The following is a 13278-nucleotide window of genomic DNA, read 5'->3' as shown; positions in this document are numbered from 1 at the left end:
GAAAACAGCTAAATCCATGAATATATCTTGCACAGCAGGAATACTCACTGTATTTATTGTCATTCGAGCTTCAAAATTGTCCACACAGCTAAGAACTAGATCAACAGGTTTTCCTTCTTCTAACCCACCATTACTAGTCAAAGAAAATAAGTTTGAAAAACATCAGGACACAAAATACACTCCAATACATTATACTTACTTGTTCAGTCCAACATTTATACTTTCATTAAATGTTTGACTATAATTATCACATAACTGTGTAATATTAAAGATATATATATATCAAGGATTGAGTAACATACAAATATAACATCAATGGTACTGTAGTATTACTTATTTTATAAGAACTACAGGGTGAAGGAAGTATAAAGTATGTTCACAACAGTTACTTTTTCACTACCGGCTTTCACATTTTTATTCATGCTTCATTACAAATGCAATAAAAGCTAATTGGATGCAATTCATTATTTCAGTGGTGGTCTGACAGTCTCTGAAGAAAACCATTTTCAGACAGAAATACAATCTAGAACACAGAACTTAAAACTGATACTCTCTTCTTATATTGTAACTTACAGGGGTTTTTTGCTTGTTTGCTTTTTAATTGTTTTTGGACAATATATACCTTTAAATGATATTCTAATACATAAAAATTACACAAAAATTACTGTTCTAAAAAAATGGAAAAATATATATCAATCTTCCATTCATTGGATTAATCCATAGATTTTTCTAATAATTTTCTAATACTTGAGCTGGACATTATACAAAATATTCATAAATTAAAATTTTACCTTATTCTATCCATGAAATGTTGAAAGTTTTCCACTGTGGTTATATTATAGTTGTGTACTTCAAAAAGAACATCAGGATTAATGTTCCTAAGAAGGAAAAAGGGAATGATTATAAGCCTGTAATCCTAGCATTTCAAGAGGCTGCGGTGGGAGGATTACTTGAGTCCAGGAGTTCAAGGCTGCAGTGAGCTATCATCGCACCCACTCCACCCCAAACTGGGGGACACAGTGAGACCCTGTCTCTAAAAAAAAAAAAATGTTTTTAAAAAGACTACTACTAGTAGCTGTACTAAGAAAAAGCTGTGAGGAAAAGAACTGAAAGAGCTAAAGGGCATTTAACATACCTTAGAGAAGCGAATTCAAGCTATTCAAAGAAAACCCAAAGTTCTTTTCTATCTCTTTTATCTCACACTTTAAGGACTAGGTTCATTTTTGTCATAAAGATTACAAAACTGTTCCCACCCCAATTAATCTAAGTGTTGGGAATTAAGACTTAACCATGTCCAGTAACTACCTATAGCTCAGCCTCACTTCCTTATTCCAGTTAAGAACAAATTTGGGGCCACAAAGAAAGTTCCTAAAGCAGGGACTGGGGAACTGTGGCCCATGGGCCACATCTGGCCCACCACCTGTTTCTGTGCAACCTTCAGGCTAAGAATTTTTTTCCATTTTTAAGTGGTTGGGAAAAGAATCAAAAGAACATTTTATGACATATAAAAATTGTATCAGCCAGGCACGGTGACTCATGCCTGCAATCCTAGCACTTTGGGAGGGCTAGGTGGGCAGATGGCTTGAGTCTCAAGAGTTTGAGACCAACCTGGGCAATATGGCAAAACCCCGTCTCTGCTAAAACTGCAAAACATTAGCCAGGCATGGTGACACGTGCCTGTAGTCCTAGCTACTCAGGAGGCTGAGATGCGAAGATAGCTTGAGCCTGGGAGGTGAAGGTGCAGTGAGCTGAGATTGTGTTGCTGCACTCCAATCTGGGTGACAGAGTGAGACTCTGTCTCAAAAAAAATTTGTTTTTTAATTTAAAAAATTAAAAATTGTATGAAATTCAAATTTTGGAGTGCAAAAATAGAATTTTATTGGAGCACAGACATGCTTATTCATGTTTATGTTGCCTACAGCTGCTATCACACTACAACTAACAGTTGCAACAGAGAACATCTGGCCCTCAAAGACTAAAATATTTATTATATAACCCTATACATAAAAAGTTTGCCAACCCCATGTCCAACAGGTAAGAGAATTCTTTGTACAAGTGAAATCTGCATTTTATAGAGAAAAATTAAGATCCATTTACATTAACTCATATCAAATACATAAAGTAAGATTTCACTGAATATGTTTCTTGATTGCTATTCCATTTACCTCAGAGTATGTTCTGCTGCTTGAACTTTACTTAATCCTGCTTGATGAGGTTGGAAGAAAAGTCTATTCATATTGGCTAGTTCCACCTTGTCATAATCAAAGAGTAGCAACTAAAATGAAAACAGTGGTATTCTGATGAAAAACATACCAAAAAACTAAAAATATCAAAGAATAAATTTGAGAGCTTTACATTTAATTAGTTTAACAGTTTGATAATAATATTAGCTAACTTTACAACACTGGGTGCCATATATTAATTCATTGAATGCTCATGTGAGGCATGTAGGTACTATTATCCTTATTTTTAAAATGAGGCAACTACAACACTTGTCCAAAGGCCACTCATCTAATATGGGGTGAAAATGGCATTCAAACTCAAGCATTCTCAATCCAGCATCTGCACCGCAACCACAATGCTTTGTTGCCTCTCTAAATAATTCACTCAAAAATTAATTCCCTTTCATTCCATTTTTTAAAACTGTGGCAAAATCCTACTTCATTTCCATTTTTTTGCTAAAAGTCAGGAATCTATTGGATAAATGAAATCTTTAAATAAGATAAAAACAAATGCTGTAACTTAAAATATAGTATAACATGACTCCTTTTGTGTATATGACAAAATATATACCAGTGACATGGCTAAAACATCATTCCAAATAGAATTACAAACCAGTTAATTGTTGTTTCCTGCTATATACTTAAGCCTGTTTCAAAAAGCATTTCACACACACACACACACACACACACACACACACTAAAATGGCAATTAGATCACATTTCTTATCGATAAGAACAGGCTAGAGACAAGGACTTCCTAAGTCCCTTCTTGATATGAAATTCTGTGACTCTGTAATACAATTCTCAGCATACTAAACAATAAACACAAAAATGGGATTTTCTTCTCAATAAAAAAAACTAAAAAGAAAAAAAATTAACCTAACCCATAACTCCTAGATAGCCCTTAATACCTTGCTAGAAAAGATCTCACTCTCCAAAATTTTCTAATCCTACTTAAGAGTCTCCAAAACATAGTTTATTTAAGTTCATCAATAAATATTTATTAGGTCAGGCTAAGTATTAAATGAGTTTCTGCCTCATAGCTTGTTTATACATAAGTTGCGGGAAACACTAAACTTGGGAACAGAAGGTCTGAGGTGTAACTCTGCCACTAATTAGTTCTGATTGTGGGTAAATCATTTTCACTTTTTAGGCCTGTATCTTCATCTCTAAAATAAAGCAGCGAGTATAGATCTGGTGATCCAAGGCATCCCAGATACTTTAAAGAGATCCCAGAGGCTTTCAGAGATAAGAAATGGACTCTGGGTTTCCTAACATCTTCTATTTTCCTGTTTAACCTCATTAATTCGCTTCATATTTATCTGTTTTACAAATTAAAGAAAGACTTCCTGAAACTTACCTGTGTAGATTCTGTTTACAAACTTGAGGGCACACTGGAATCACTTGGAGAATTTTTAAAAATACAGATGTTTGTGCCTCATCCCCAGAGATTCTTATATGGGGTGCAGTCTGGACACCAGAATTTTTTAAAACTTCCCAGGTGATTCTAACTACAACAATATATAAATACTGTTCTACCTCTTTGCTACTCAAAATGTGGCCTGGTCTAGCTAATGCAGCTAGCATCTAGCTAATGGAGCTAGCATTAGCATCACCTGAAGCTTGTTAGAGATGCAAGAGCACTTCTCCAACTTTAATATGCAAATGAATCATTTGGGGATCGTGTTACAATACAGATTCTGATTCAGTATGTCTGGGGTAGGTATTGAGAGCTGATACTGATGTTACTACTTCAGGGACCAAACTCAGAGTAGCAAGGATCCAGTGGTTCTCACTAGTGTAATCCTAGGAACATCATCATCAGGATCACCTGGGAGCTTGTCAGCAAGTCAATTATTAAGTCCACCTGATACCTATAAAAAATCAACACCACCAGAGTAGGATCTGTTAATCTGTGCTTTAATAAGGCTTCCAACTAATTGTGATAACATATTCAAACTTGAGAGCCGCTAATCTCAATAATCTCTATTATCCCTGGTCAATAGAGGTCAGAGATCTCTAATATCCCTGGTCAGGGTAATTAAGTCAGCTATAAGCAATTTTTATCCAGATTTTGTAAATCTTTTGAAAGATATTAAAATTTCAATGAACATTTTTAGTATTTTGGTGTTATTTCTATATTGATAAGTGAGTGCCAATTTTGAAATCACTTTCTTTTAAGAATTTGGGGTAGATCAACATATTAGAAAGCATTGGTAAACTGGGAGAATGCTTCCTTTGCCAGAACAACAAATTAAAGGATACATAATTGTGGAAAGTTTATTTATTCAACCATTATGTATCTAACATCATAGACTTTGGCTTTATAAATCTAAGACTGGTAGACTGAATTCTGGTACAAGAAAGTTACTTCTTTCTACCCATAATCTAAATAAATTTTAGAAAAAAGTAAAGAAGTACCAATTTTTAAAAATTCATCCAGAGCATCCTCTAGTTCAAAATCAAGAGTAGGAAAGGTACATGTTTTCTATTCTGTCTGGTATGTTTAATAAAATAATTGTTAGATGTTTCAGTGTTTCACACACTATCAAATTAACAGCCTTCTTTCCTAAGCTTCTATATCTAAAACACTTAAGTCCAAATTGTTTACATATTACTTCAAACAAAAACGTTTCTAAACACAATTAGACAATCTTTGTCTAATTAGAAATAATATCACCTTTTATTTGGGTGGGGATATGTCTCAACCCAAATAGAACAATCTACATTAATACACTGCAAGTCAATAAGCCATTAGTAAAGAAAAAAAAATCCTAATTTGTACCTGATTTACTCCAGGAGTGAGTAGTTCCCTATACAAGAGGCAAAGAGAAATGTTTTTACCTTACCAATGCCACATCTTGTCAGCATTTCAGCAGTCACACTACCTACTCCACCAACACCTACTATTGCTACGGCAAAGGTACGGATTTTCTGTGAAATACAAAATAGTATATGTTGGTTAATAGGTCTTCATCAAATATGTCACCAGAAGTTATTTTATAATTCACTGAATTCATCTTACAAAAACTTGGAAAGGGTTTATCATACCTCATAGTCGCTTACAATTCCCATTCGTTTCAATGCCATCAAGCGGCTTAAAACAAAGAAAAATATGTTTTAAAGCTTACAGTCTTTTAGGTAATAGTAATACAAATAGACATACATCACCACAGAAAATAAACACCAAAATATAATCATTACTAATCGTTTCAAAGAGGAGGATGCTTACAGGCTGGTTTTTACCAGATGAAACTCAATTGCCCAGGTACCTTAAAAACTCCCAAGTGTAGTCCATGAAACAAGATTGGTTTTTAAAAGCTATGTATTCTGATTTGCAGCCAAGATTGTGACTACTACTTAAATGTTAAGGGTCAAAGTTAAATTTCAACATTTTTCTATGCTTTGGTAGAATACGTAAATATTTAATGTTTTAACACTCAGATCTCCATCATCAGAGTAAATTCATGGCTGGAATTCCATTCTCGTTGCCTCTGCCCACAATGGATGATGTCTACTTTTAGTAAGCACCTACTGTATGCCAAAGACTCTAAGAGGTGCTTTAACTAGTTACTGGTAATCTGCAGTTTAAGTCTATAATTAATTCCCATTCATCTTCACTTTAAGGAGTCAAATAGTTCCACCAGGCTTGTCAGGAAATTCAGCCTCCACCCCCATTTTCCACTCCCTCACTTTTAACTCCGTTACCATCATATTCCTAAACAACATGCTAACATTGTATTTCTTTTCAGTTATAGTCAATTATCTGAATCAGATTTTGCTCTTAGCATTCATCCCTACTGCACACAGACATTTTCCATCCCACCAACCTCCCAATATTATTATATGGTCATCTTGGTTAGATGTTAACTCTTCACAACCAGGTCATGCAGTATATTAAAACTTACCCTTTCCTTTAACCCCCAACCCTGAAGTTAATAAGTGTGCTTCTCCTGATGCTTAATTTCCTATGTATTTTCACAAAATCAACTCCAACTTTTCATTAGTTGTCTAAAGTTCCTCTAGATACATTCATATTCATGAGGTATTCTATCAATTTCATCTTCTTAAAGATGTATCTCCTAGAATCTGACATGATGTCTCTAGACTTACTGCACATACAGCTCCCTTCCTAGGCTCTTCCTTCATCATTATACTACAAAGTCTCTTAATTTCTTTATTCTGTATTAATCCACTGCTTCCTGTATGCTATAGCTCACTAGTTCTAAAGTGTCTATGGATCAGCAACAGGACCACCTGAGAATTTAATAGAAATGAAATTTCTTAGGCCCTACCCTATAATCACCCACTGAATCAGAAATCTTGAATGTGGAGTCTAACAATTTGCTCTAACAAGCCCTCCAGTAATTCTGATGCACATGACAGTTTAAAAGACTGTCATCAATTATTAAACTTACTCTCTTGCTGTGGTTAGAACATCTTCCAGTAGTTTTGCAAAGGGTACAGCAGAGGTAAATTTTGAGAACTTTCATGTCTGAAAATGTTCCTTATCAAAATTATGTTCTTTATAAAAATGACAAAGCAAAGGGCATATAATTGTGGGAAGCTACACGTATACTCTCAATCGATAGTTTAACTTGGTAAAGAAGTCTAAAGTTAGAATTGTCTTTCAACATTTTAAGGTATTGCTCCAGTGTCTCCTAGCTTGTAAAATTTCACAGTGTCCCTTAATGTGAATCTGTTCTCATCCCTTCTGCTGAGTTTTTAGTGAACCCTTTCAAAATGAAAACTCACATTTTCAGTTCTGGGAATTTTCCTTGAAGAATTTGGTTACTTCCTTGTTTGGTTTGTTTCCTGGACTGTCTGGAACTATTATTTGGAAGTTGGACCATTTGGATTTGTCCTTTATCTTCTTTCTCCAATTATCTACCATTTTAGTTTTCTGCTCTATTCTCTGGATGATTTCTTTTGACTTTATTTTCCAACACGTCTATTAAGATTTTCATTTCTATTACCATCTCCATTTGCAAGAATTCTTGATCATCTAACTACTTTGCACCTTGTTCCTGTATCATTTGTACCATATCTTCTCTCATCGCAGGATACTAATGATAATTTAGGGGGATGTGTTTCTCTTACATAGTCTATCCAAGTTGCTATTTTTATTTCTTTCATGTTAGAAGTTTCTCTCATCCTTTGTTCTGTTCATATTTAAGAGTGGGACACTAATAAAGGTAACAATATAGGCAATACTGTTTGACTTCACTGGCCTATTTAGTTGAGAAACCCACAATGTCAGTGTCTTTCAGTCTTTCCTCTTGGCTCTATCAGATTCCCTAGAGAATAATCTTTCAAACTCCAACCTGAGTTGGAGTTCCAACCCCACGATCAGCTGTTGGAAGTGAAGAAGCAAGGCTGGGAGTCTCAGCATTCAGTAATGTAAGCATTTAGTTTACATTCAGTCACAACATTCAGCATGTAAACAACCAGTTTACCCCTTCTTTCAGGTACAAAGACCTGCCCCAATTATTCTTGGAAATCTTCTATTTTAGTCTTTCTAATGAAGAAATCGCTACTCTCCTCTTCTGGTAGGGAAGGAATGTTTGCCCAGTTACCCACAGTGGAGTAGGGGATCTGGGGCTTTGTTTCTTCAACAGATTTTCAACTGAAAGTTTTGGGGGTTTTTTAGCCCTCCCTGAAGTTCTCCAAGTACCTGTGTCTATTCCTGAGCCTTTGGGGATTCCTGCAATAAACTGGGTTGCAAGCTTAAGATTAAACTTCTCTGAATCTATTAAATCAGTTACCTTCACCCATCCCTTCTCTAGTTTCCAAATTGTTACTATAATCAAGTACAGGGACGCACCCCTCCCCATAAGTTATTAGTACGAACCCTTTATATTTTCAATGGGAGTTTTCTTTTAAAAAATTCCTTTACTGTCATTTTAGTGAAGTTGGTTAGAAAGTGATGCAGATCCATCACAGGAATTTGCTATCCTTACCTTGATGCTCCCTTCAATCTTTAAATAACCTGAAAAGCATGGATGGCAACCCCATTTTACAAATGAGGGAAACAGTTTGGGTTAATCAACTGTCCAAGATTAGCTAACTGGCAAACAGTATTCTGAGCTGGGTTTCTGGATCAAGATTTGATACCAGGTTTTCTAATCTCAAAGCCTCTCCAGTTTTTCCACAAGCTTATAACTATATTCCATAACACATAATTTTACGGTTACTTATGTTGTTTAATATCCCACATCCATGTAGTCTCTCAAACTGAAGCAAAAGTCAGGGGCTTTATATTTCTTTTGTATCTCTTGAAGCAGTTAAAATGGTGTTGAACACACACATATCCCTTTCCTATAACCTTCTGTACTTCATCATAATTCAATAACCTGTACTTTATCAATAATAACACGGTACTTTATCATAATTCTTACCACCTGTACTGCAATGCACGTTTACTTTTCTATTTATCTCATACTCATCTGGTAAGCTCTACAGGAAAAAGACCATGTCTACTTTATATTCACAGTGTCTGCGCATAATAAGTACTCAATACAAAGTAAATAATGTTGTCAAGGAGGACTGGAGATGAAAAGGTACTCAGTAAATATTTGCTGTATGAACAATTCAAAAAATTAAAGCTGACTTTTATTAAAATTCCATATACCAGTGAAGAGCTTTGGGTATCAAACTGCCATCTCCTGTATAGCAATTTTAATAAAGTCAATGGCGCAAATCAGATAGGAAATACTAAATATTTAGACTTGGGTTCTGAAAGTCTTGTTTGTCATCATTACAATGTCAAGGGATCATCTCATATTAAAATGATGTCTGAAAGACAACTTAAGTTCATGACCCATATTCCTCTGCTTTTCATTCTGGAGGGAAAATTTCGAAGTCTTCATTTGTAAAATTTTCAAATGTTTTAAAAATGTCAAATAGTTTCCACTTATTCTGATTAGAGATGTCAGTTCATGCTTATTTAATCTCTAAAAAGTTTGGACCATTAACCCTTCATATTTGGCAACATAGTTAAAACAGTGCACCTTAAGACTTCTACTGCGGCTTTATATATCACAAACTAAAACCTGTTTTAAAAATCAAAACTCTTATGCTCTTTAAAGGAAAAAAGCAACAATAAAATCTTCCTTATCTACTTTAACACTATACAATTTTTAGCTACACGACTTAATTGTTTTTACTGGGGAGACAGTTCATGAGAATTTTACATTAAGACAAATCTAATGCAAGACAGGCTGTATAATTTACTACCAAGGCATGAACCTGAGGTGGCTGTCTAAGCCTCAATTTTCTCACCTATATAACGGGGGTAAAATAGTAGCAATCCCATTGGGTTTTGGTGAGAGGAGACAATGCATGTAAAGTGCTTAGCACAGTGAAAGCTCAATAACTGCTTGCTACTAAATGCACCTAGCAATAAAATCTTGTATAAGGTTTACCATGTACAAGCGCTACTCTAAGACCTTTATACATACTGATTGTTTTCAATCGCCACAACTATGACAGAGATAGATATTACTGTTATCTTCATTGTATAGGTGAGAAGCTGAAGCGGAGAGTTTCACAACTTTCCTAAGGTTAGGCAGTTATTAAGAGAGTAGTTAGATTTGAATTGCAATCAGTCTGGCGATAGAGTCCTTACTCTTAACCATTGCACTACATTCCATCTGCTGAATTGACAAGTTTTATTAGGAAAGAAGAAAAGAGAGGCCTGGGCAGTCTTGGTAATGCCGAATGGTTTGAGATGTTAAGGAGCACCCGAATATCTCAGATTAGAGCTAATCCCGCTCTCCCCCGCCCCGCCCCCATTTAAAATGCATTGATAAGCCTTTATGAACCTCAAAGTTTACCTTAGCAGGTTTTACATCTTCTAAAAGTTCTTACTATCAGTCTTATACACAGCGAGGTGGACTAATTAAGAGGCAAGGGCGATAGGAAACTGGACATACGTCCTCAGCAGGCACAGGAGCAGCACCATATGGCTGACTCACTGGAGGTTTATTAAAAAGAGAAATAATATCTTCCGATCAGTACTAAGATGTGGCCTTGCCCATTTGGGAAGAGGATTCCCAGACCAAGAAAAGGGTGGAGGGAGTCCGCATGAGCGGGACGTGGAAGGCTCCTCACTTCTGACCTCACGGAGCTTGACCTCGTCTCCCGCGCCTGCCTCCGACCGGCGACGCAGGTTACCTGTAGGGATTCGAATCCACCACCTCTGAGCTCATCTTCTCGATGCGGATCCGGCCGCCCCCTCCTTCGCCGCTCCCCGGGACCCGCCGATTTCTCTCCTGGGCAAGTTCCCGCTCCAGCTCCTGGACCCGCTGCTGCAGCCGCTCCACAGACTCGGCCATGGCTGGGACTCCGGCCGCCAACGCTCCCAGCCCGGGCCTTCGCCGCCGCCTTCGCCCCACGCTGCTCGGCTGGGCCCGCAAAGGGTACTTGGGGAGGCACCTAACCGCTGCCTTCCTAGCCCAGAGACCTGGGGAAGTGCACCCAGAGCCTCACAGACAGACACGTCTCCTTCACTCCTTCCTCGGAGCCGCTTCCGGTGCGTCGCAGACATCGCTCCCCCTTAGCAAAAACCTGGCTCTTTCGGCTTCCTTCCTCGCTGGGTAGGCTAAACCCGGCCGCAGCAGGACCGGGGTGATAAGTGTCCTGGGCAGGAGGCCTGCGATGCTGCCTTTCTAACCGGGTGTCTAGGAGAAACAGGGTCTTTTTATTCTTGGGCTCGAGGTCCTGACGGGCTTTTTTCTGAACCGGACCCTGCAGGTCTTCCGCCTGCTGATGCATTAAATTTGGGGATGGAAGAGGCTTCTGCCTTGTTCCTTTCGCGCAACGATGACCGTGGCTTTGCTTTCTTTAACATTGAGGCCTCCAACTCTGACGCTGACTGGAGAACTGAAATCCGAACACACATTGGGCTCTTCTGGCACTTGGCTAGAGCTAAAACCTCCAGCTACAACGGGCAAGCGTTGCTCAGCAACGGCGCGTAGGGTGTATGTGGTTGGCTGGAACCAGACCCCGCCCCGGCCTCGGCCTGTGCTCTGGGGGCGTTGCCCAATCCTGAAGGACTTCTGCGCTCCTGACCTGTGGATTTCGCTTTGCTGTGGCCTGCGGGGGCGATCATGAAGCTAGGTGCTACTGGCGAGCCCAATGTGGACGAAATGCTGCCCCAGCACAAGTTCGACAGCAAGTCCCTGGATGCTTACCTAAACCAGCACTTGCCTGGCTTTGGGGCCGAACGTGAGGCTACGCTGACCATTGCCCAGTACAGGTATCGACGCCAGCCTTTGCCTCCAGCGGAAACAAATTTGTGCATTGCCTTTTCCTTCCTTTGGCCCTGGGTGGTTTCCAAAGTTTCTCCCACCCCGACTGCTTTTCCTGCAGTCGGTGGACGCACCCTGCAGGCATGAGCTGCTATTGCCTGCCTCCCGAATTCGATGCTGGGGTCTTCCCAATTGGAGGGCGGTAATGGAAGCGCAATAACGTTCACCATTCCACTATCCAAAGGAATCGTTGTTAAAGGATGGATTTATGTCCCTCGAGGATTCACCAAGGCAATTAAGGCTAGAAATTCTGAGAAATAGATGCCTTCTTTTGTAATACAACCATTAGATCTTTTTCTGAGAAGCTGGTGTAATTCCGTTTGGCGGTATTCCGGGAGGCTGAGTTAATGACACCAGATGGAGGATCCGAATTCGAGTACTAGCTTTTCCACTTAGGAGGTCACAGCACCACTTTGGGCCTCAGGTTTTTTGAAGTGAGGTAATGCAACTGGGTGAGAGGATCCTGAGAATACCGTTCCCTACCGAGAATCTGGCTTTGGTCTGATGTTTTACAATAGATGATACATTCTTAAAACTTTATTCTAAAAATAACATTGTTACTAATACAGGGCTATAGAAAGAGTCCTATCATTCAGAAAACTGGATCTGTCACTTGCTGTCTGGGGGTTTAAATATGTTACATAAACACTCTTGAGAACCGGTTTCCTAAGTTGTAATACCTATTTTAATTAGTCTTATTAATGAAATGAAGTACCGTAATATAGGTGAAAGGTCGTAAAAATTGCAACAACACAGTATGCTAGTGGTATTTTATCACTGGCATTTATATTCTTTGACTACTGATTTTGGTGAAAATGAAAATAGTAATAAATGAGATTGATCAGGGAACATTTTAGGGTGTAGAATCAAAAGGTCCCATGTCCCAGTAGATATTGGAGGATGAAGGTAAAGGTGGAATAAAGAATAGCTGAGATTTCTGGGCCAGAAGCCTCGTGTTGTAACAAACTAAAACAGATCAAAGTTCAAATTTCAACTATTTCAATTCCTGTGGAGTTTGGACGAGTTGCCCTTTGAGCATCTAGTCCTGCTTTGGCAAACAGGAGATAGTAACGTCCATATTGTAGGGGTGTCGAAGAGGTACATAACTGAAAGAGACTTAATTCTGAACCAAGCTGAATGTTAAACCATAATCGTGTTTAAAAAATGAAATTAGTTTGGTATAAAAATTGCTTCCAGAAATGTTGTATAAGCTTGGTTTGACAAATATATACAGAACTCTGGATCCCACAGAGAACATGCATTCATTTCTAGGACACGTGAAAAAGTTTATAAAAATTGAAAACACATAGGCCACGAAGGAAGTCTCAAAAATTCAAAAGAATCAATCTTTATATTTTGAAAATATGTGTTTTGGCCAGGTGCAGTGGCTCACACCTGTAATCCTAGCACTTTGGGAGGCGGAGGCACGTGAATCACTTGCGGTCAGGAGTTCAAGACCAGCCTGGCCAACATGGTGAAACCCCCATCTCTACTAAAGATACAAAAATTAGCCCGGCGTGGTGGCATGTGCCTGTAGTCCCAGCTACTTGGGAGGCTGAGAGAGGAGAATCGCTTGAACCAGGAGAGGGAGGTTGCAGTGAGCTGAGATTGTACCACCACACTCCAGCCTGGGTGGCACAGTGAGACTCAAAAAAAAAAAAAAAAAGAAAGAAAGAAAATGTGTTTTTTTAAATGCCAAAAGTTTAACAAAAGACAGCTAACAAATACATGTTTATAAATTAATT

General features: G+C 38.4%; 2 protein-coding genes across 2 annotated transcripts in view; one reads left to right on the top strand and one right to left on the bottom strand.

Moving 5' to 3' along the window:
- UBA5 (ubiquitin-like modifier activating enzyme 5) overlaps window positions 1–11055 on the bottom strand; it is a 21667-nt gene extending 10612 nt beyond the window's left edge. The window contains exons 1-7 of the mRNA XM_011977985.1: window positions 10670–11055; window positions 10398–10607; window positions 5274–5319; window positions 5067–5156; window positions 2166–2275; window positions 792–878; window positions 49–133 (exon numbers count right to left, since the gene is read on the bottom strand). Coding sequence (XP_011833375.1) covers window positions 49–133; window positions 792–878; window positions 2166–2275; window positions 5067–5156; window positions 5274–5319; window positions 10398–10607; window positions 10670–10770 — 729 coding nt within the window. The 5' untranslated portion in view covers window positions 10771–11055. The remainder of the gene's footprint in view (window positions 1–48; window positions 134–791; window positions 879–2165; window positions 2276–5066; window positions 5157–5273; window positions 5320–10397; window positions 10608–10669) is intronic.
- Window positions 10996–13278, top strand: part of ACAD11 (acyl-CoA dehydrogenase family, member 11) — a 126958-nt gene continuing 124675 nt past the window's right edge. The window contains exon 1 of the mRNA XM_011977987.1: window positions 10996–11481. Within this exon, the coding sequence (XP_011833377.1) occupies window positions 11333–11481 (149 nt within the window). The 5' untranslated portion in view covers window positions 10996–11332. The remainder of the gene's footprint in view (window positions 11482–13278) is intronic.

This window comes from Mandrillus leucophaeus, unplaced genomic scaffold, assembly GCF_000951045.1.
Source record: "Mandrillus leucophaeus isolate KB7577 unplaced genomic scaffold, Mleu.le_1.0 Scaffold186, whole genome shotgun sequence".
Classification (NCBI taxonomy): domain Eukaryota; kingdom Metazoa; phylum Chordata; class Mammalia; order Primates; family Cercopithecidae; genus Mandrillus; species Mandrillus leucophaeus.
The sequence above is the reverse complement of the archived record's forward strand: the minus strand, read 5'-3'. Positions and strand labels throughout refer to the sequence as shown.